This window comes from Aspergillus sydowii (assembly GCF_001890705.1).
Source record: "Aspergillus sydowii CBS 593.65 unplaced genomic scaffold ASPSYscaffold_6, whole genome shotgun sequence".
NCBI classification, from domain to species: domain Eukaryota; kingdom Fungi; phylum Ascomycota; class Eurotiomycetes; order Eurotiales; family Aspergillaceae; genus Aspergillus; species Aspergillus sydowii.
In genome coordinates this window covers 601,443-620,166 of record NW_024467864.1, presented here as the reverse complement: position 1 = coordinate 620,166, position 18,724 = coordinate 601,443, and the positions used below count along the sequence as shown (strand labels likewise).

The following is an 18,724-nucleotide window of genomic DNA, read 5'->3' as shown; positions in this document are numbered from 1 at the left end:
CTCCGGCGACCGGCGGACATGTATAAACTATAAATAATACACAGTCAAAATTAACTAACAAAGAATCCAGCAATATTTATTCGTTAGTTATTGTCGACAGTTCGCGTCCCCTGCGCGTTAACACGTGATCAATTTACTCAACGGCAAACCCAATTTCTGTCAATAATTCAATTTGTCCCTTTTCCGTAGATATAAGTGTACGTACTTACTCCGTATAATATCTCTGAAAATTGAAGGGCCCAAATGTCTTGATGACCCGCCTATCATTGAACACCCTACTCCATGTGGTCCGTACGCACAGGTACTCAACACCCCTACAATGGGTACCTGGAGAGAGTCCCGCATTCCTCGGCAAATCGCACGTGGTGAAGTTGGACAAAGTATGGTTATACAACAAGGAAGGCTGCCGTTCAAGTTGACCCTTTTAAGAGGACTGCAAAATAATACATATCAAAGAACGCTGAGTGCAACGGAAGGTCAACAGCCACAGTAGCGTGATGATTGGCGGTGCAATCACTGCTCTATGAGGCTAGTGACGAACCCCTACCAGGACGATCCGTCCCTTTTCGGCCTCTTCCTCTCTCCTTCCCACCTCCCAACCCACCAACACCTTCACCCCCGACCTTTCCCACTTGTCTAATTGAAGACTGCAAGGGAACCCATCGTTGACTTGACATTCACCAACACCGTCGGACTCATCATTCAAAATGAGAGGCGAGGTACGAAATATTCTCCCGCTTGCTTTATTTACCTTTTGTTTCCCCCGCACTACGCGTTGGCAGCCCCTCCCCTGAGTATTGGATGGATGGATACACGCCCTTTGCCCAACGCCCACCCCGTTGCTACCGGTCGCGCTTTCGCTAAATTGAATATAATTGCATTATTGACTGTTTCTGTCCCCGACTTAGATTTGCCATATTCATATCGGTCAGGCTGGTACTCAGCTCGGTAACAGTGCTTGGGAGCTGTAAGTCCACACCGCTTTTTATTTGGGTATCACCAACAATACTCACCACCTCCGCGTCAATTATTTAGGTATCTCCTTGAGCACGGTCTTAGTGCGGATGGCCGTCTAGACCCCGAGAAGGGTGAGGAGATCAACCAGGGCGGTTCTTTTGAGACCTTCTTCACCGAAACTGGCAGCGGCAAATATGTTCCACGATCCATCTTTGTTGATCTGGATCCATCGGTATGGATTTGCCCAAATCATAAGTAATGTTGACTGGGCTGATATATTGGTAGCCAATTGATGAAATCCGCACCGGAGCCTACCGCCAACTCTTCCACCCGGAACAGCTAATTAGCGGAAAGGAAGATGCCGCCAACAACTGTATGTCTTGAAAGCCTGACTGTATTACAGGCCCAGGTTACTAATGGACCAACTACAGACGCTCGTGGCCACTACACGATTGGAAAGGAGCTTGTTGACACTGTTGTTGACCGTGTTCGCCGTCTTGTCGGTAGGTCTGCTTTTTTATGGCGCAGTTATTTGGTCACTTACGGCTAACAGCAACCAGACAACTGCAGCTCACTCCAGGGATTCTTGATCTTCCATTCTTTTGGTGGTGGCACTGGTTCTGGTTTCGGGGCTCTTCTTCTTGAACGTCTTTCCACCGAATATGGCAAGAAGTCCAAGCTGGAATTCTCAGTTTACCCCTCCCCCCGTGTGTCGACTGCTGTTGTCGAGCCTTACAACGCCGTCCTATCCACCCACAGTACCATTGAGAACTCCGACTGCACTTTCCTGGTGGACAACGAAGCTGTTTACGATATTTGCCGCCGCAATCTGGATATTCCTCGCCCGGGCTACGAACATCTTAACCGCCTGATTGCCCAAGTTGTCAGCTCTATCACTTCCAGTCTTCGGTTCGATGGTGCCCTTAATGTGGACTTGAATGAATTCCAGACCAACCTGGTGCCATTCCCTCGCATTCACTACCCGTTGATCTCGTATGCCCCTGTCATCTCGAGCAACCGCAGTTCCCATGAAAGCTTCAGGGTCCAGGATCTCACCCTCCAATGTACGTGTGCTCATCGACCTCCTATGTCTGACACGTGGCTACAAGCTCAGATAACTAACCAATGTCTCTAGGTGCCGAGCCCAACAACCAAATGGTCGTTTGCGATCCCCGTAACGGTAAATACATGGCCGTTGCACTCCTGTACCGTGGTGACTGCGTGCCTCGCGACTGCACCCAGGCCATTGCGTCTCTCAAAGCCAAGGCTTCTTTCAACCTGGTCGAATGGTGTCCCACTGGCTTCAAGTTGGGCATCAACTACCAGAAGCCCGCCCGCGTACCCGGAAGCGAACTCGCTCCTGTTGACCGTTCCGTCAGCATGCTCTCCAACACGACCGCCATTTCTGAAGCCTGGGGCCGTCTTGACCACAAGTTCGATCTTATGTACTCCAAGCGTGCCTTCGTGCATTGGTACGTGGGTGAGGGTATGGAAGAAGGTGAATTCTCTGAGGCCCGTGAGGACTTGGCGGCTTTGGAGAAGGACTACGAGGAGGTCGCCGGCGACAGCTTCGACGCAGAACTTGAAGAAGAAGCCGAGTACTAAGCGGCAGGCGTTTGACGCTTTACCTTTGCTGGTTCAAATCTTGGTATCCCTGATGTCTCCTTGTCAAAGTTCAGTTTTTATTCTCGTTATTTTACTCACGACAACCCCCTTTCTTTCATATCCAGCGTTCGTTCATTTGCTTGTGCCTTTTTAATTTCTCCGATAGCCAAAACGCTAGATTATCGACGGCAGACCGCGAAATACAAATGAAATATAATTCTTCCCATTTTATTCAAGGAAAACACCACGCGCCAACCGATAGTATCCATGGGCCCACTGGTCTATGTATGATAAAGAAATCTATAAAATCTATGCAACTTGCCCTACACATTATGACCAGCAGCTACCCCACACTCTTGAAAAAGCTTCAAGGTCCTCTCGTACGTCCACATAGTCACCGCACTAGCCGGCGCAGCCTTGAATAAACTCACGCTTAAACCGCGGTAAAGGCCGCGCACGCCTTGAGTCCTCAATATCAATCCCATGGTATCGAAGACCCCGCGATATTCAGGGATATTCCGGTGCACATACAATGCGCGTGTTGGGCCCTGTACTTGTAACCGTTTGCGCACGAGATCAAGCGGGAACACACCCGTTTTGGCGAGAACACTCGCAACCACACCCGCTGCGGCATCCCCAGACCCAGGTGGTAAGGGGATTGGTAAGACATCAGGTGCGGTTGCCATCACTGGGCGAAGCGTCTCGTATGTGGTGAAGAATAAACCCATGTAAGGCACGATCTGGCCAACTGCGGCGCTGCAGCCGCGGAAAAACCCTGCTGGTCCTTCATATCTTGCGATATCCCTTACCGACGAAAAGAGCGAACCATAAACACGGTGCTCTCCCGACCCCTGCGCCGCGAACCGTGTCCTTAGCAAATCAAGCGGATACGTCGACGCCGTTGCAACTCCACCGCCCAGCGCACCGGATATAAACGATTCGACAGGTTGCGGGAGACGGTGTGGATCCAACTGGGATAGAAGTTGTGTTGTAGTTCGGTAGGTTGTGAATTGTATCGCGCCGTAGCAAACGTACATCAGTTCTGCTGGGATGTTGCCCTTCCATAGCCCCGTTATTCCTTCTTCGCGGAGGATAGTCTTGATGGTGGAAAGGGTGCCTTTGTAAACAGGGCCGGATATGTTGGCGTGCGAGGTTGGATCGGAGAGGGAGTGTATTTGCAGTTGAAGACGAATTTTGACGACATCTAGCGGGGCTATACAGAATCTATTGTCGAAGAAGGGTCGCGATATTAGCCTGGGTTAATTATTTGAGCTTGAGACAGGTGGTGTCTACCGTGAGATGAGGCCGGCTATCCCGCCCGCGAGGACAACTTGTCGTCGGGTGCCCTAGTCATTGTTAATATAGTTCATTCCATGAAATTGTTTATAAGTGAATATAGTCAATGCGTACTTCATCTTTTAGATGCTCGCCGCCAGCCGACATGCATGTGACAGAAATTAAAAGTGGTTTGGGATCGGAGGTTTTCGGGGAAAGAGCGTCGCTAGAGGATGCGCACAGCTGGCACGGTCATCAGGAGATGACGAAGTTTATCTCTTCTGCTTATTTTGCTCGCGACACGATATAAAGATGGGATTGAGTTATTTCAGCGGAAGACTAACTGTTGGTGCTTCCGTCGAATAGATGATTGTTGCTGGATTCCAGATCCGAAAAAAGAAACATGAGACCTAAATTAAATACATAGTGGTATTAATGTGACCATACGATACGCTGATTACAGGCCCCGGCCAGCCCTGCCTCGGTTGAAAGGGATGATGGGCCGTTTCCCCGCGTTTCGTCGATCGACCAGTGTTGACTGTTGACACTCAGCTTTCGTTTGGGGCCTTCAGCTCCTTAATTATTCTTTGGAATTAGGTTCTGCCATTGACATTCCGTCATCATGATCCGGTCTCTACTGCGTGCTCCTCGGCACTTCCACAGAGTATCTGTACCAACAACTTCTGCGCTTTATTGTCGACCCCCTATCACCCATCCATTCAATCCTGCCAGCCAACGATCCTTCACACCTTCAAGCGGGCTCAGCCGAGATCAATCAGATATACAGGTTCATCTACGCAGGGATAAACTCATAGCTCAACAGGGTGAATTCCAGAAATCACTGTCGTTTATCCGACTGCGCGACTGGTGTACATGCCCAACTTGCGTGGACGTCCATTCCAAGCAAAGAAACTTCCGGACTTCTGACATCCCCGTGGATATTAAGCCCAAGTCTGTCAAATGGGATCAGAATCTTCTGGAAGTAACCTGGGAAAATGATATTCTCGGATTCGATCCTTCTCACACCTCAAGATATGCAATGAGTGACCTGGACGGGATTACGCAGTACGGTGTTACCTCTGATACCGGCCTTAAAAGATATCGCATTGACTGGGACGGGTCCCTCATGGAAGGTCTACAGCATTGGGTTTCATACGAGGATTACATGAACGACGGACGCGAATTTACACGCGCCATGCGAAACCTATCCGTGCTAGGTATGATATTCGTGAAAGACGTCCCAGATTCTCGTGAAATGGTTGAGAAGATTGCCACGCGCATTGGACCGCTCCGAAACACCTTCTACGGACCGACATGGGATGTCCGTACAGTTCCCCAGGCTAAGAATGTTGCCTACACCAGCCAATTTCTGGGGTTTCACATGGATCTCATGTACATGCGGGATCCGCCAGGCTTCCAGTTTCTGCATTGTCTTCGCAATTCGTGTGATGGTGGGGAGTCGCTATTTGCAGATGCATTCCATGCTGCCGCCAAGATGCATAAATATGAACGGGAAAACTTTGACACGCTAACGAAAACAAATCTCTCGTACAGCTATCTACATGAGGACAGTAAATACTGTCAAGTACGACCGGTCTTTGACGTGGGGGCTGACAGATCCAAAGGTTCGCTCCTTGAATTTGTCAACTATTCACCTCCCTTCCAAGGTCCTAAAATTGAAAGCATGGACAAGGCCCATGGATCGGTAGGGTGGCAGAAATTGGAGATCGAAGCCCTACAATCTTTCGCCAAACGTCTCGAATCCGAAACCTCAATATTCGAATTGAAACTTAATCCTGGCGAATGTGTTATATTTGAAAATCGTCGCGTGGTTCATGCTCGTCGTCAGTTCAATACTGCCACGGGTGAGCGGTGGCTTGCGGGAGCTTATCTCGACACCGATGTAGTTCAGTCTCGTTTCCGTGTGCAAAAGGAGGCCGACCCGTATGCATGGACAAACCCTGCGGAGGCTGGCAAGGGCTAAGCTGCAGTTTATGGGATATCAGGAGTTAACCTGCCGGAAAACCTGAATATGTCCAAATGGCCAAGAAAAGGAAGGGTCGGCTTTGAGTGATTCCAGGTTGCTGTCGGTCGAAATCAAAGACAAATAGAGCTGGACTGCTTCTCGAGGCTGTATATAGTATCCCAGAAGCCAATAGATCCCGACTGTTCGAAAGTTCAAACTTGATTGAAATGGACGAAATAACATATAAAAGTATTAATGCGTGATATTAGCCACCGTCTCTGCAAATATGATGTACACACACTCGTCTCCGGCGATCTTCGCCAATTCTTTTTTAATGCCTACATATTTTGGCGTCGATTACATTCAGAATATAGCACGCGTGTTAGCACTTGCTACGTAAAATAAGTCAACATAAGGCAAGCCTATCCATAACAGTCATCACTCGGTTGTATAAATCTAATAGGTGATTTAAGAAAAATTGGCGTGAACTAAGCCCACGAATTGGCCCATATATCTTTTATTTGTTTCCCTGCATTAGGCGGCAGCGGTGGCATTGTTGACGGAGAAGCTGTCAAGAAAATCAGGGTCATTTTCAAGTTCCTCCTTGACCTGTATCGCGTATCAGATGTTAGTGAATTCACGAAGAAAAAAATCACCAAAAGCGAATGGAGACATACAATATCCAATCCTCCGACCAGTTCCCCGCCAACCCAAAGCTGTGGGAAAGTGGGCCAGTCCGCAAATTCCTTCAAGCCCTGCCTTACATCCTCGTCCGCGAGGATGTTGAAGAACCCATACTTGACACTCCGCTCACGCAGGATACCAACCAATTGCCGACTGAATCCACATTGAGGTGCGCTAGGCGTCCCTTTCATAAACAGCATAACTGGCGCAGCTTTAACCAGTTCCGCAAGACGAGCAAACAACGCCTCCTTCGACTGTTCAGGTGTCAAGACCGGCGCACCACCCGCACTCTGACCGGCAGACAGCATAGGCGCCTGTGTAGCTGTCGTCGGGCCATCCTCCCTGGGAACAGCGGTCAATGCTGGTGGGATGGTAGTGGAACCAGAACCGTTGGCGCCGGCGCTTGACCCGGCACCAGCATATCGCTCGACAGCATCGCGCACCTTTGTTGCCTCGCTCCCGCTAATGGATTCGAGAACTTTACTATCTCTGAGAAGGACAACATATGGAACAGCCGTGACATCGTATTCTTCGGAGATATCAGGGAGTTCTTCGGCGTTGATGCTAAAGAAGGCGACAGTTGGCGGGGAGGCGATGGGATATTGAGAGGCGAGGGCGGAGAGGACGGCTCGCATTTGCGCGCAAGGGGCGGCCCATGGTGCATGGAAGTAGAGAACAACGAGGGTTGAGGCTGGGATGGAGGCGACCTGAGGGATAAAGCTCTCCTCCGAGGTTATCTCTTGGAGGGTAGACATCGCGTGAGAAAGGTGATTTTCTTTGGGATGTGGGGTGGGCTCGAGGGCTGGCGGGGGAAAAACGGGAATGAACGGGAGAGCTGGGTTGGGGCTCCTTGGGGGTCGGCTGTCGACTTTGCGAGGTCAGATGGAGAGCGAGCGATAGAAAAAGAGAGAAGCGCACGCGAGAGAGGTGACACAAAGATTGATGAAGCTGAGTGTCGAGTCGATGGAGAAGTAGAAGAAGACGAGAGGAGGCGGCGAAATGACGATTCGATCTGATAAGCGGCCAAACTCGCGCTCCGGTCGCGGATCCAAACCTTTTTTTTTCTCTGCCGAATGTATTCCGATTACACGATTGTTACATTCACCTAACTGTGGATTGGTGTATCATCTATTAGTTATGCAGGGAATTCAATGTCCGTGCCACATCTACAACTTTTAGTGATTTGCTCAAGCCGAAGACCACCACTATGCTTATGGGGCACTGAAAGACGGAAAACATCCGATCGTCGAAGGTGAAACTGACCGATCAAGATGGCTGTCGTGGGGATCAGATAACGAGCTGCTGCATACGACGGGTTACCGTATTAATGCCCGCTATTATCACGTGAGAAACTCAAAAGTTGACCGACCCTTTCGGAGTTGAAAGACCTGCCCTGCGATTGGAACGAAACCCCAACAGGCACAATTCATCTGTCTTGCCTCGAGATATGCCAAATCCAAAGAAGCGCAGACATGCAGACCCTGGGTACTCGGATGATGAAGTTCCAGTCGTGGCGAACCCTGACTCACAAGGATTTGGTTTAGGTCAGACTCTGTCACTGCTACAGAAGTCGAACGAACCCGCGCCCGACAACAGCACTGATTCTGCTACTGAACTGCCAATTGCTGCTTGTGAAGAAAAGACAAACGATACCGAGACTACATTAGACAATCAACGACCTGCGAAGAAGAAGCGATTGAACGGCGAGAAGGTTAAATATCCCACCCTCACTTATGTTGAAGGCCGGCAGCTGCAGTCCTCTATCCGCATCGCCGACCTCCAGAATTTGCTGCTGTTCTGCTTCGCAGATGGCATTGCACCACAATGGATAGCTGTTAAGAATAGCACTCGTATCCGGAAGGCAGTATTTTTGATGGTTCCTGGTTTAGAGCTAGGGATGCTTGATGGAACAGTTCCTTTAGATGCATCGCAAGTGAAAGAGGACACCGGGGATAAGCCGGGCGATGCTGGAGTTGATACAAGGGCGGTGGAGTTTGCAAGATGGAAAGAGGGTCTTCCACCTGAGGACCGGTCTCACTTGTTCAGCCCCCGTCCTCTATCCACCAGCACCGTACCTGAACCTCTACAGCCTTTAGCCAACATCTTCCCCCACGCTTGGCCAATTCGGGCACCCGGGGACTCAAAGTATAACAAAGTTCACTCACCTTTGCAAGCTATTCTTATGACTCCCCTACCTAAAATCAAAGACAAAAATGGGAAAGGCCCGAAACCGCCTCGAGTCGACAAAAACCACACGCCCAAGCGAACTCCTATTACAACGTTCATAAGCCCGGTTGGGGAACTACGAGAGAATGAGTATCCTCTACACCCCGCGCTTTCAGTATCAGAAGACGAGAAGTTGATTTTGGACGAGACTCGAAAACGAGCCGGCCAGTCTATGGAAGACGGGTGGGTAGATACTCATGTTGAAAGCATTGAAGCTGGTATCGTTCCTGAAGCTGAGATTCAGCAAGGGAGTATGACCGCAGGACGCGACATACTCGCCTTGGATTGTGAGATGTGCATCACTGAAGGCGGTAATTCAGAGCTCACTCGCATCAGCTTGGTCCGCTGGGACGGTGAGGTTGTGCTAGACGAGCTTGTCAGGCCAAAGTTGCCTGTGATTGACTATTTAACCCGGTTCTCAGGAATCACACAGGAGATGTTAGATCCTGTCACCACTAAACTCGCGGACATTCAGCAAAAACTACTTTCCATCATCACTCCTCGCACGATCCTTGTCGGCCACTCGCTTAACTCAGACCTGAATGCATTGAAGCTCACCCATCCCTTCATTGTCGACACTACATTCTTATATCCCCACCCTCGCGGCCCTCCACTCAGAGCAAGCCTGAAATGGCTTACCCAAAAATACCTCGGCAAGGAAATCCAAAAGGGCACGACAGGCCACGATTCCATCGAAGATGCCCGTGCCGTCCTCGAGCTCGTCAAACAAAAATGTGAAAAAGGCGAACAGTGGGGCACAAGTGACGCCGCCAACGAGAGTATCTTCAAACGCATAGGTCGACATATCCCTTCCGGGAAGGCAGATGCAACCACTACTGGCCGCACAGGCGCGGTCGTTGATTGGGGTAGCCCCGAGCGTGGCCTGGGGTCGCAAGCGACCGCTTCGATTGGGTGCGGCGATGATGATGCCGTGGTAAAAGGTATATCTGCTGCCGTAAATGGAGATGAGGGTAACTCATCTATCCCCGGGGATGGGGTTGATTTCACCTGGGGTCGAATGCGTGAACTTGAAATCTACCGGGGATGGTGCAACCGGATCCCGGACCCAAAGAATGCCAATGAATCGACAACCATCAACGAGGAAACAGACTCCGCGTCGAAGACGCTATCCAGCGTCGTCTCTCGGACCGTCTCCCGGATCAATGAGGTCTATGACACTCTTCCCGCGTGCACGCTTTTTGTTGTGTATTCCGGAACTGGTGATCCTCGGGAGGTGGGCCGTTTACAAGCCATGCAAAAACTTTTCCGTGACGAGTATCAGTCGAAAAAGCCGTGGGATCAGTTGACCGTCAAATGGACGGATACCGAAGAACAGGCTTTGAAGAAAGCTTGTGAACGTGCCAGGGAGGGATGTGGGTTTATGTGTGTGAAGTAGTGTGTTGAATAAATCATCGGATGGTTTAATTCATGTTGTACATGCTCTATCTACCTTACTATATTGGATGCATGTTAGGGATACCCAATGAAGCACTGCGATATCGATAAACAGCGTTCTAGACTTTTTGTTAAAAGAAAAATATTAACCCAAATCCCGAAGCATTGCCGAAACAATCCAGACTGCATCTTCCAAGTAGTTATACATCGTAATAGAAGTGAACGCGGTATATTGGTACATTTTCTCGAAATCGAAATGTTATCGGACATCCTCGGTATCCATAGCTTCTTCGCGCTGCATGGCTAGCTTGGCCATGTTATCCCGCGCTGCGGTCTGCGCCTTACGTTTCTCGTTCATTTCAACCCTAGGCCCTTTGCCGCCATTATATTGTGATTCGCGGTTTTCAACATGAGAGTTCTCTTTTTCCAGTTCGACCGTGGGTTGGTTGCTGTTTTGCTGTGAATTGTATGTGTTCTTCTCACTATTGTCTGTGGACACTCTGTTTCTTGAATTTCGCGATCGGGCTCGCGAGCGGCTGCGTAGACTGCTAGACCGCGTTGGGCGGTTGTCCACTGTCCCCTGATGGCTGATTGGAGTGGAGTGCTGATGGTTGCTATCTTGTTCGGGTACCATGGCTGGCTTCGAATTTGAAGTTGAGTCAGGTTGCGTGGTCTGACTGATTGACTTCCGAGGAGGGCGGCCCCTGGGCCTCTTGTTTGAGCCCATGTTCCCACTCGACGAGAGACGCGGTCGTTTCGAAGGGGGTCGATCTAGCGAGAGAGACTCTGGAGTATCATGCATTGGGTTGTTAACTTCGATCTGAAGCCTGGGAGACCTTGAAGACGTAGGATCAGGTGTTGGTTCCGCTGTTGTTCCATTGCCCTTTAGTGGGATTTTAACAGAGGGTATGTCAGTCTCTCCCAAACAGTAATCGATCATGCTGTCTTCTTCATCGCCATCGTCATCAAAAGAGTCCGCAACTGGCCTTTCACGGACACCCTGGTGGTAATCTGGAAAAGGGAAGGGCCGCTTTCTGTCTTCCCGAAGGAGTCCCGGAGTTGCGACTTCTGGAAGTGGCGCTTCAACGGTCAAGGTTGGGAGCGTCTGTCTTGTGTGTTCCTCCACATAACGATTGCGAAATTTCAAAGCCTCAATCTCGAGTTTCAGTTTCTCAATCTCATCTGCCTTCGATTTCAGTTCCTTCAGCACTGTTGTTACCATGTTGAAATCGGAATTCGCGAGATCCTGCTCAATCGGAAAACGACTCGGGCCATTCAATTCGATACGCATAGAAGTAAACGCATTTTTCAGCTCGTGCATCGTGTCGTGCAGATTACTAACGGAGCTGGAGATATGGTCAAGGCTTAAACCCTGTCGCTGGATCTGATGCTCTACAGACACATCGTAGTTGTCGACCTCGCTGGGGTTCGTTGCCACTAAAGCTCCTGCATGAGAGGATGTCCCGTCTACTCCCAGTGTTTTGGGTCTGGGAAACAAAAGATCCTCGAGCACCCTATCTCCGTCTTTGAATGTCGGTTCTACCGTGCGCATCGTGACGATCTCGAGTAACGAGACTTTCGATAACTTCCAGAAGACATTCGGACTGAAAAGTTAGCTTTACGACCTCGCGCAAGGTTTTACCTCCTGAGGAATTAGACTCACCCATTGTCCAGAGCACACAGGACCCCAAGCTTCTGGTGGCAAAGCTTACATCCTATCTCCTGAACAATGCGACCACGTATTAAGCTTAACTCGGATGATTGCGGAATCTGCTTCTTTTCGCTGGAAATTGCGAGACGGTGAAGTTGGATGCTAAGCCAACCAGAAACAACAGAATATGAGTTCGACAGTTTCACCCATTCGTTCTCAAGAACCGCTAGAGAACTTAAGCATCGTGAACACTGGCAGAGTAGTGCCGGGCGAGTGAGTCTCGAGAGGTCCATGCTGCTAATCTCCATGTTGAAGCGTGAAGATGTCGTTGGTGTGGTGTGCGCCACCTGTCGTGCGGAAACTCAAAGATCATTCCAGGGCTGCACGTCAAGAGCAAAGATGACCGCAAACCTGATTCTAGAGAGGAGTCTGGACTGCTGAGTCAGCTCTAAAATGGAACATGCTGGCGGGGCCTTTACTCTTTCGGCATATCGATAAGCGCTCAGGCGCCTTGGCAGTCGGCACTCGAGTCAAATTAGGTTGGCGTATTTCCCCCAGCCTCCAGACAAAAACGGAGACAAGCCCGCTAGTTCAGATAAGGCTAGCGTTTCTGCTTGCCATTTCCAGCCAATTGCACGAGGCATATCTTGACAGAGCTGGAAATTCTGGTAAATGCTTCAGTGACAGCTGCAAAGATCGAATTACTAGTGTAAGTGGTCCAGCTAATTTGAAAATTACCGGTAGGTTGTACTCCCATATTTTCGTTAGCACCTTTAGCAAATTCATGATGAGAGTCGTCGACGGTTTCGCAAAACAAGCCGAGCCAGTCAAACCCCACATCGACCACCGAAAGAAGGAGAGGGGATCCTTTCTCCAGCAAATTCTCCCCTCTTTCTTCCAATAAGTGATGCACCCGGAATTACACCTGAATGAGACGTTTCGTGAGACCTCTCTTTCAGTCTCCACGCCGGCTCCGACCTACGTTGTCGATTTTACAGGCCAGGCACGGCTCGAGACCTATCGCGAACATGGCAACATCCTTTGATGTCGCCGGTGGTGGCCGGACAACATGGCAGGGCGCCGGCGCCGCTGAATTTGATTTGAGGAGTGAGTTGCGCTCTGATACTCTCGACGCATACCAGACCTATTTGTCTCTTTTACTAAATGTCTGCGGGGATAGGTGACACGATGACCAAGCCAACTCCTTCCATGCTCGACGCGATCTGCCAGACGACCCTTTTAGACGACGTTTTCGAGGAAGACACTGTGACAAATGACTTGCAGACATATGTTGCGAAACGTACTGGTCATGAGGCGGGTCTATTGGTGATGTCGGGTACAATGGGTAACCAAGTTGCCATTCGCACCCACTTAGTCGAACCGCCATACTCCGTTGTTTGTGATTACCGCTCCCACATCATTTGCTATGAGGCGGGAGGTGTTAGTGCTTGGACCGGAGCTACAGTTATACCAGTTGCTCCCAAGAATGACACTTACATTACGCTCGAAGATGTTCAGAAGAAAGTGGTGATTAGCGACAATGTCCACACATGTCCCACGAAGTTGATAAGTTTGGAGAATACACTGGATGGGATGATAATGCCGCTTGAGGAAGCCCGCAGGATTACGGAGTGGGCACGCCAAAATGAAATCAAGGTACACCTGGATGGTGCGAGATTGTGGGAGGCCGTGGTCTCGGGAGCAGGGAGCTTGGAGGACTACACCAGCCTCTTTGATAGCATTAGCCTGTGCTTCTCTAAGGGTCTAGGTGCACCTATCGGCAGCATTGTAGTTGGATCGGAAGCTTTTATCAAAAAGGCCCGCTGGTTTCGCAAGTCAGTAGGAGGCGGTACCCGTCAAAGTGGAGTGATAGCTTCGGCTGCAAGGGTTGCTCTGGATGAAACCTTTGGAACAGACGCTCACGGACAGCAAGGAAAGCTCCGAGAGACCCACGTCAAAGCGAAACATGTCGCAGATATGTGGACGAATCGTGGAGGCAAGCTAGCCTACCCTGTCCATACTAACATGGTGTGGCTGGATATTGAGGCATCTGGGCTGGGCCCCAATGACCTGGCCGAGACTGGAAAAGAGAAAGGGCTAAAGCTCTTGGGGAACAGAATTGTTGTCCATTACCGTACGCCCCCTAACCCCGCCCCATGTAGTTGCGTTCGGCAAGTCCTAACACCTTACAGAGGTATCAGATGATGCGATCAGCCGCCTAGAGCAAGTATTTGATCTGGTGCTGAAAGGTCAACACAAGCAGAGTGCTGACAGCAGTAAGCCTTACGGCAGCCGATGACTGTGGCCTGTGAGCACTCCTCATAGTCTCATAGATGGATAGCGAAAATCTCCAGACTTCGGAAAGTCTCCCCATCGTAGATCGTAGTGAAGGCGCTGACATGGTTATGATGTAAATAAGCAATGCAATCGCAGCCTTCCTACGCTAGTCACCACAATGAACCTTAGATAGTGTCAATGCATGGAGGCGTTGCAGGAAAACCTCCAATTGAGCTTAAACAAAGCAACCATGGTTGGCTCCCGTGAGCCCCATCAGAATAGAATTTCATTGGCTGAAGCGCAATTATTGTGGCCTCAGGACCAAATATTGATGCCTGATTTCTGCCTGTGGCTTTCTTGGAGGCTCATAAAGCTGAGCCATCTCCCGTGCCTTCTTGTGCGTTCCTCGGACGACGAGTCGACGACTCGAAGACTCAAACCAGAAAGTCTCTCGTCTCGTCCCGATTGCTGACTCCGCCTGCCAAGCATAACCCATCATTGCAATCAGCCTTGCTGGTTGTTTTGGATGGCTGAGGCGGATTTTGTCAACTGTGTACGTCCGAGCTCCATCTTTTTGTTGAACTAGGAAGAATTGCAGAGAACTGACTGCCAACAAATGCTGCAGATATAATCGCTTCCCCCCGGAATCTTCCTGTACAAACTGCTCGCCGTCGCTCCTTTGATTCAATGACATCTTGCTGCCTTCGACGAATAGTGTTTGAAAATAACGGGTCTTCGCCGTCGTTGGAGGCGATCAGGTTAAACAAAACGCTCTTGGCTTTCTTGAACAAGTCCAGGCAATACCCAACTTTGGAATTTTAGGGTTTGTTGCGTTGCATCAGGCTGCCTTCAAGATACCCTGGTGATATATATCTCGGCCTACGTTCAAACCACGGCGATCCATCAGGAGTTTCCAGTTTCCAAACCAACATACCACAGATCCTTTCCTTTTGGCTTCATCCTTATAAGGTAAAGTACCTGACCGTCGAACGGGCAAAACGTTGTCAGCACTGGTATTTAGATCACGAACACTGATGCGTGGTCAGGCGTATGATATGGACCACTTCTAGTGGAGCAGGAACAATCAGACTTATACCAGGCCTATCCATATGCCCTTCATTTCCCGTCTTGGTCTTCTATCTTAGGTAATATAGTCCTCCAAGGACCGCTTGCCTTTCCAGCATGGAGGCAACACAAGAGTCAACTCAACCATACACGGATCCTCGACGCGAAAACCTTAATAATTCTGGACTACTAGAAGAGGACTTGGGGGATGTCATCTGTATTCTTCATCCGAGCTCCCCCGGGGCTCTCGAAGCAGTAGCCGCAACAGCTCACGTCGCACCCTGGCATATTCTACAGAGGGACGCACTTGAATACGGAGTTTCCGGTGCTCCAGCTCTAGACATTGCTCTTAGGTTGTCCTCGAAAGTGAATGACCCTAGCCGTGGCTTTTGCTTTGGACGTACACTCGGCCGTTCCGATATACTTCTTGCAGCAGACACTGCTTCCAGGCGTATCTCCAACACGCACTTTCGGATATACTTCACAGATAACTGCATTCTCATGCTTGAGGATGTCTCGACCAACGGCACGATTGTAGACAACTGCCGCCTTCGCAAGCGGGAGAAAGAGCACAGCCGAATGTTAACCAATGGGTCCGTCATTCAAGTGGTCAATGGTGATGATCCCCCGAACGAAGTGAAGTTCGTGGTTCGCATGCCCAACAGGGATGGGTTTTCAGAAATATATGCCAAGAACCTCGAGAAGCACATCGGACAGGCCCAGGGTATTGTGCAACCTGGAAAGCGCCAATCATCAACCCATGGGATTCCGTCATGGAATACTCACGGGATGCACTGGTCGGGTGGCCCAACGTACAATGTCACTGGACAAATTGGGAAAGGGGCTTTTGCAGTGGTCTACAAACTGGCTACAAAGCAGCATGGAGCTGTGTATGCAGCTAAGGAACTTGACAAGCGCCGATTCATGAAGAATGGCATATTGGATCAAAAAGTTGACAACGAACTGAAAATTATAAAGGACCTAAAACATGTGAGTGAATGAAATTGTACTACGAGTATCTTTCTTACTTTTACTAATCTAATGTCTAAACAGCCCAATATTGTTCAGTACATCGATCATCACGAGCATGACCGCTGGATTTATATCATCATGGAATATGTTCCTTGTGGAGAGTTATCTACGTACCTACAAAACATGGTCAAGATCCCCGAGGATATGGTGAAAACAATTGCTCGGCAGATACTTCACGCACTGAAGTATCTCCATAAACGGAAAATCACACATCGTGATATCAAGCCAGACAATATCCTGATCGCATCTCCCGAACCACTTAAAGTGAAGCTTTCGGACTTTGGATTGTCAAAGGTTGTTCAGGAGGAGACATTCCTGAAAACCTTCTGCGGAACGCTCCTTTACTGCGCACCGGAGGTTTACCCGGAGTATGATATGTATCGTCGTGGTGAGGTGAGGAAGAGACGTAGGGTTGGAGATCCGTAAGTGACCCCGTCCCTCCCAATCAACCTTATTAACTGGGAATAAGCCAACCGAAAACTTCGCCTTATGACCAATCTGTGGATATGTATTCACTTGGTGCCGTTCTTTACCACCTCCTTGCCGGTGTTCCGCCGTATACTGGCCGAGGCGATGATCGAGGCGCACAGATGCTGCGAACCATCATGACAACAGATCCTGAATACAACATACTCCGCGGTGCAGGAGTCTCGGAAGCGGGAATTGACTTGGTGTCTAAGCTTCTCAACCGTGACCCTCAGCTCCGCCCCAAAGAGCGGGACTGCCTCAAGCATGATTGGCTGGTTGATGTTCCTGATGTAGATGAATACGAAGACGACGATATAATCTCGAACTACTCGGATAGGCTCTCTGATATAGGTGAAGATGCGGAAGATGACTTGGACGCTTCTCAACTCTCCCTCGAAGAAGGCGGTGATCTGGCTGAAGAGTTCGCTGAAAATGACAGCGACCTGACTCAGTCCAAAAGACCCAGGATAGATTCCCCTCCTGCAGAGATCCGTTACCCGTCACTCCCAAACATTGAAAATTCGCAGGATTATCAGCAACTAGCTCAGACCACACCAAGGCGGCTCTTTGGGGAAATATCTTCATCAGCTCTGCGCAGCTCCCATGCCTTGGGTGACAACATGGATCCATTCGAGGATGGCAATTTTAGCATCCATGACTTCGTTTCTTCAACCGGTGAGTCGATAATCAGTTATGGCGACAGCCTCCACTCCGTCATATCCCTCCCGGAAAACCCCGTTTCTGGATCGGCACTTAGCTTACTGGGCGCTGAGAATCTCGTCCGGCAGCTCAACATGAACTCGTGGCACCCTGGCACTTCCAGAAACCCTCTCCCTTCCGGCGAGACAGCAAGCCCGCGACCCAATGAGGGCGTGGGCGCTGTTGACGATAAAATTCAGGAAGAAATTCCGCAAGCCAATTTTCATACAACCCCAAGAGCAGCCAAATTCAGTCGGCGGATTGAATTGCCTTTACCGGACACTGCCAGTGAACGTTCTAGCTCGGATGATAGTAACATACGAAATGTAGGCGGCCAAAATGGATACTCAGCGCGTGAACCAGGAGAAGTTTTTGACATCGAACTTGCCAATACGATGGACGCCAAAACCGGTCAGTCAGTCCGTGAGCAGTCTGAAACAAGAGGCTTCCAGCCTCCTGAAGACCCCGTCCAAATCGGCGGCCCTGTTGCAATACCAAGATCTCTTCCGCAAACCGACCAGTCACGGCCTCTACTAGGAAAACTTACATCTTTACCGGGGTCAATAATTGATCTCACTCTCCCGCTAGAGGGCCGAATGACGTCCTGGGGCCGTGGTCCTAAAGCAAGTATCTGTTATCCTGACCCAATGGATGATCGCATTCCTGCGTACGCCATTGAGGTCACCTTCTGGGCTCCAAGGCTCGAGGAGCGTGTTGCGTCTGGACAAGACTGGATGAATATCACCGGGACGATGGCTTGTCTTTCGACGAAGACTCGCAAGTGGATCTGGGTGAACGACGTTGAACTCCACAAAGGCCCAGAAGGAGGCCGCCATTACGGCAAGCTGTATACCGGCGATATCATAACGATCTACCGCCATCGTAACAAGTTCTTAAAGTTCAAGTGCGAGTTCTACCACGGGGATAGTGCGCGCGAACGACCAGAGAATGAGACTGGTTTTGCTGTGCGCAAAGCACTGACATCCAAAGACGCAGCGGCCAATCAACAACCGGCGCGACGAAATCTTAATGTGAAAGGGTAATACTTTGGGGGATGGAGTTTATGGTAAACTGGTTTCAATTTGGACTTTATTCTTAACGGCTTGGAACGAGAATGTAGGTATTGGTGCCTTGGCTTGCTACCGCGTTTTGGGGTTCTCCGACTCGACACAAGATAAACTCACAAAAAAAGCAAATAAGGGGAAGGAAAGAAAATGAAAAGTCGCTGGAATCAGCTATACCTTTACTTATCAAATCTATGTAGAGCAATACCAATACCATGTATATTGATGTGCCACTGTGCCCTTCTGAGTAGTTGTACGTACTTGTGACTGAAAACGGAAGCCTGTGGTTCTTGGCCAACCACTGGTCATGTCCGAGCCTTGTTGCAGTTCCAACCAACTTCAACCGTCCTCGCAGGCACC

The 18,724-nt window shown here is 49.8% G+C and overlaps 8 protein-coding genes across 8 annotated transcripts; 5 read left to right on the top strand and 3 right to left on the bottom strand.

Annotated features, from left to right (window-relative positions):
- Positions 1-207: 207 nt before the first annotated feature.
- ASPSYDRAFT_133006 (tubulin alpha chain) lies at positions 208-2,562 on the top strand (the record flags this gene model as incomplete). The annotated part of the gene is made up of 7 exons (XM_040840625.1): positions 208-719; positions 909-967; positions 1,036-1,189; positions 1,243-1,330; positions 1,389-1,460; positions 1,518-2,021; positions 2,093-2,562. The coding sequence occupies exons 1-7, from the start codon at positions 708-710 to the stop codon at positions 2,560-2,562; spliced, it is 1,359 nt and encodes a 452-aa protein (XP_040701828.1). The 5' UTR covers positions 208-707.
- A 323-nt stretch (positions 2,563-2,885) lies between these two features.
- Positions 2,886-4,209, bottom strand: ASPSYDRAFT_133005 (thiamine transporter TPC1; the record flags this gene model as incomplete). The annotated part of the gene is made up of 3 exons (XM_040840624.1): positions 3,973-4,209; positions 3,856-3,908; positions 2,886-3,786 (listed from the first exon to the last, which is right to left on the bottom strand). The coding sequence occupies exons 1-3, from the start codon at positions 4,003-4,005 to the stop codon at positions 2,886-2,888; spliced, it is 987 nt and encodes a 328-aa protein (XP_040701827.1). The 5' UTR covers positions 4,006-4,209.
- A 250-nt stretch (positions 4,210-4,459) lies between these two features.
- Positions 4,460-5,821, top strand: ASPSYDRAFT_153622 (putative Gamma-butyrobetaine hydroxylase subfamily; the record flags this gene model as incomplete). The annotated part of the gene is made up of 1 exon (XM_040842303.1): positions 4,460-5,821. One exon carries the CDS (start codon positions 4,460-4,462, stop codon positions 5,819-5,821), a length of 1,362 nt encoding a protein of 453 aa, XP_040701826.1.
- Positions 5,822-6,337: 516 nt separating this feature from the next.
- ASPSYDRAFT_152702 (PICOT family protein) lies at positions 6,338-7,242 on the bottom strand (the record flags this gene model as incomplete). Its single annotated transcript, XM_040842223.1, has 2 exons — positions 6,338-6,412; positions 6,481-7,242. The coding sequence occupies 2 exons, from the start codon at positions 7,240-7,242 to the stop codon at positions 6,338-6,340; spliced, it is 837 nt and encodes a 278-aa protein (XP_040701825.1).
- Positions 7,243-7,588: 346 nt separating this feature from the next.
- ASPSYDRAFT_1021603 (RNA exonuclease) lies at positions 7,589-10,238 on the top strand. Its single transcript, XM_040839755.1, has one exon. It carries the CDS (start codon positions 7,935-7,937, stop codon positions 10,107-10,109), a length of 2,175 nt encoding a protein of 724 aa, XP_040701824.1. The 5' UTR covers positions 7,589-7,934; the 3' UTR covers positions 10,110-10,238.
- Positions 10,239-12,355, bottom strand: ASPSYDRAFT_1021602 (uncharacterized protein). Its single transcript, XM_040839754.1, has 3 exons — positions 12,239-12,355; positions 11,772-12,188; positions 10,239-11,712 (listed from the first exon to the last, which is right to left on the bottom strand). The coding sequence occupies exons 2-3, from the start codon at positions 12,065-12,067 to the stop codon at positions 10,368-10,370; spliced, it is 1,641 nt and encodes a 546-aa protein (XP_040701823.1). The 5' UTR covers positions 12,068-12,188; positions 12,239-12,355; the 3' UTR covers positions 10,239-10,367.
- Positions 12,356-12,427: 72 nt separating this feature from the next.
- On the top strand, positions 12,428-14,363 carry ASPSYDRAFT_45997 (threonine aldolase GLY1). The gene is made up of 3 exons (XM_040847143.1): positions 12,428-12,866; positions 12,940-13,893; positions 13,952-14,363. The coding sequence occupies exons 1-3, from the start codon at positions 12,788-12,790 to the stop codon at positions 14,056-14,058; spliced, it is 1,140 nt and encodes a 379-aa protein (XP_040701822.1). The 5' UTR covers positions 12,428-12,787; the 3' UTR covers positions 14,059-14,363.
- A 564-nt stretch (positions 14,364-14,927) lies between these two features.
- Positions 14,928-18,457, top strand: ASPSYDRAFT_45996 (uncharacterized protein). The gene is made up of 4 exons (XM_040847142.1): positions 14,928-15,005; positions 15,083-16,091; positions 16,155-16,555; positions 16,603-18,457. Exons 2-4 carry the CDS (start codon positions 15,219-15,221, stop codon positions 18,341-18,343), a joined length of 3,015 nt encoding a protein of 1,004 aa, XP_040701821.1. The 5' UTR covers positions 14,928-15,005; positions 15,083-15,218; the 3' UTR covers positions 18,344-18,457.
- Positions 18,458-18,724: the final 267 nt, after the last annotated feature.

What these genes read in the sequence shown, in the direction of transcription:
- ASPSYDRAFT_1021603 (XM_040839755.1), top strand. Translation starts at nt 7,935, where the DNA reads ATGCCAAATCCAAAGAAGCGCAGACATGCAGACCCTGGGTACTCGGAT.
- ASPSYDRAFT_1021602 (XM_040839754.1), bottom strand. Translation starts at nt 12,067, where the DNA reads ATGGAGATTAGCAGCATGGACCTCTCGAGACTCACTCGCCCGGCACTA. An exon ending in CTGTGTGCTCTGGACAATGG is followed by an intron (nt 11,713 to 11,771) that starts GTGAGTCTAATT and finishes CTAACTTTTCAG; the next exon opens with TCCGAATGTCTTCTGGAAGT.
- ASPSYDRAFT_45997 (XM_040847143.1), top strand. Translation starts at nt 12,788, where the DNA reads ATGGCAACATCCTTTGATGTCGCCGGTGGTGGCCGGACAACATGGCAG. An exon ending in CGCTGAATTTGATTTGAGGA is followed by an intron (nt 12,867 to 12,939) that starts GTGAGTTGCGCT and finishes CTGCGGGGATAG; the next exon opens with GTGACACGATGACCAAGCCA. An exon ending in CAGAATTGTTGTCCATTACC is followed by an intron (nt 13,894 to 13,951) that starts GTACGCCCCCTA and finishes AACACCTTACAG; the next exon opens with AGGTATCAGATGATGCGATC.
- ASPSYDRAFT_45996 (XM_040847142.1), top strand. Translation starts at nt 15,219, where the DNA reads ATGGAGGCAACACAAGAGTCAACTCAACCATACACGGATCCTCGACGC. An exon ending in TTATAAAGGACCTAAAACAT is followed by an intron (nt 16,092 to 16,154) that starts GTGAGTGAATGA and finishes ATGTCTAAACAG; the next exon opens with CCCAATATTGTTCAGTACAT. An exon ending in AGACGTAGGGTTGGAGATCC is followed by an intron (nt 16,556 to 16,602) that starts GTAAGTGACCCC and finishes ACTGGGAATAAG; the next exon opens with CCAACCGAAAACTTCGCCTT.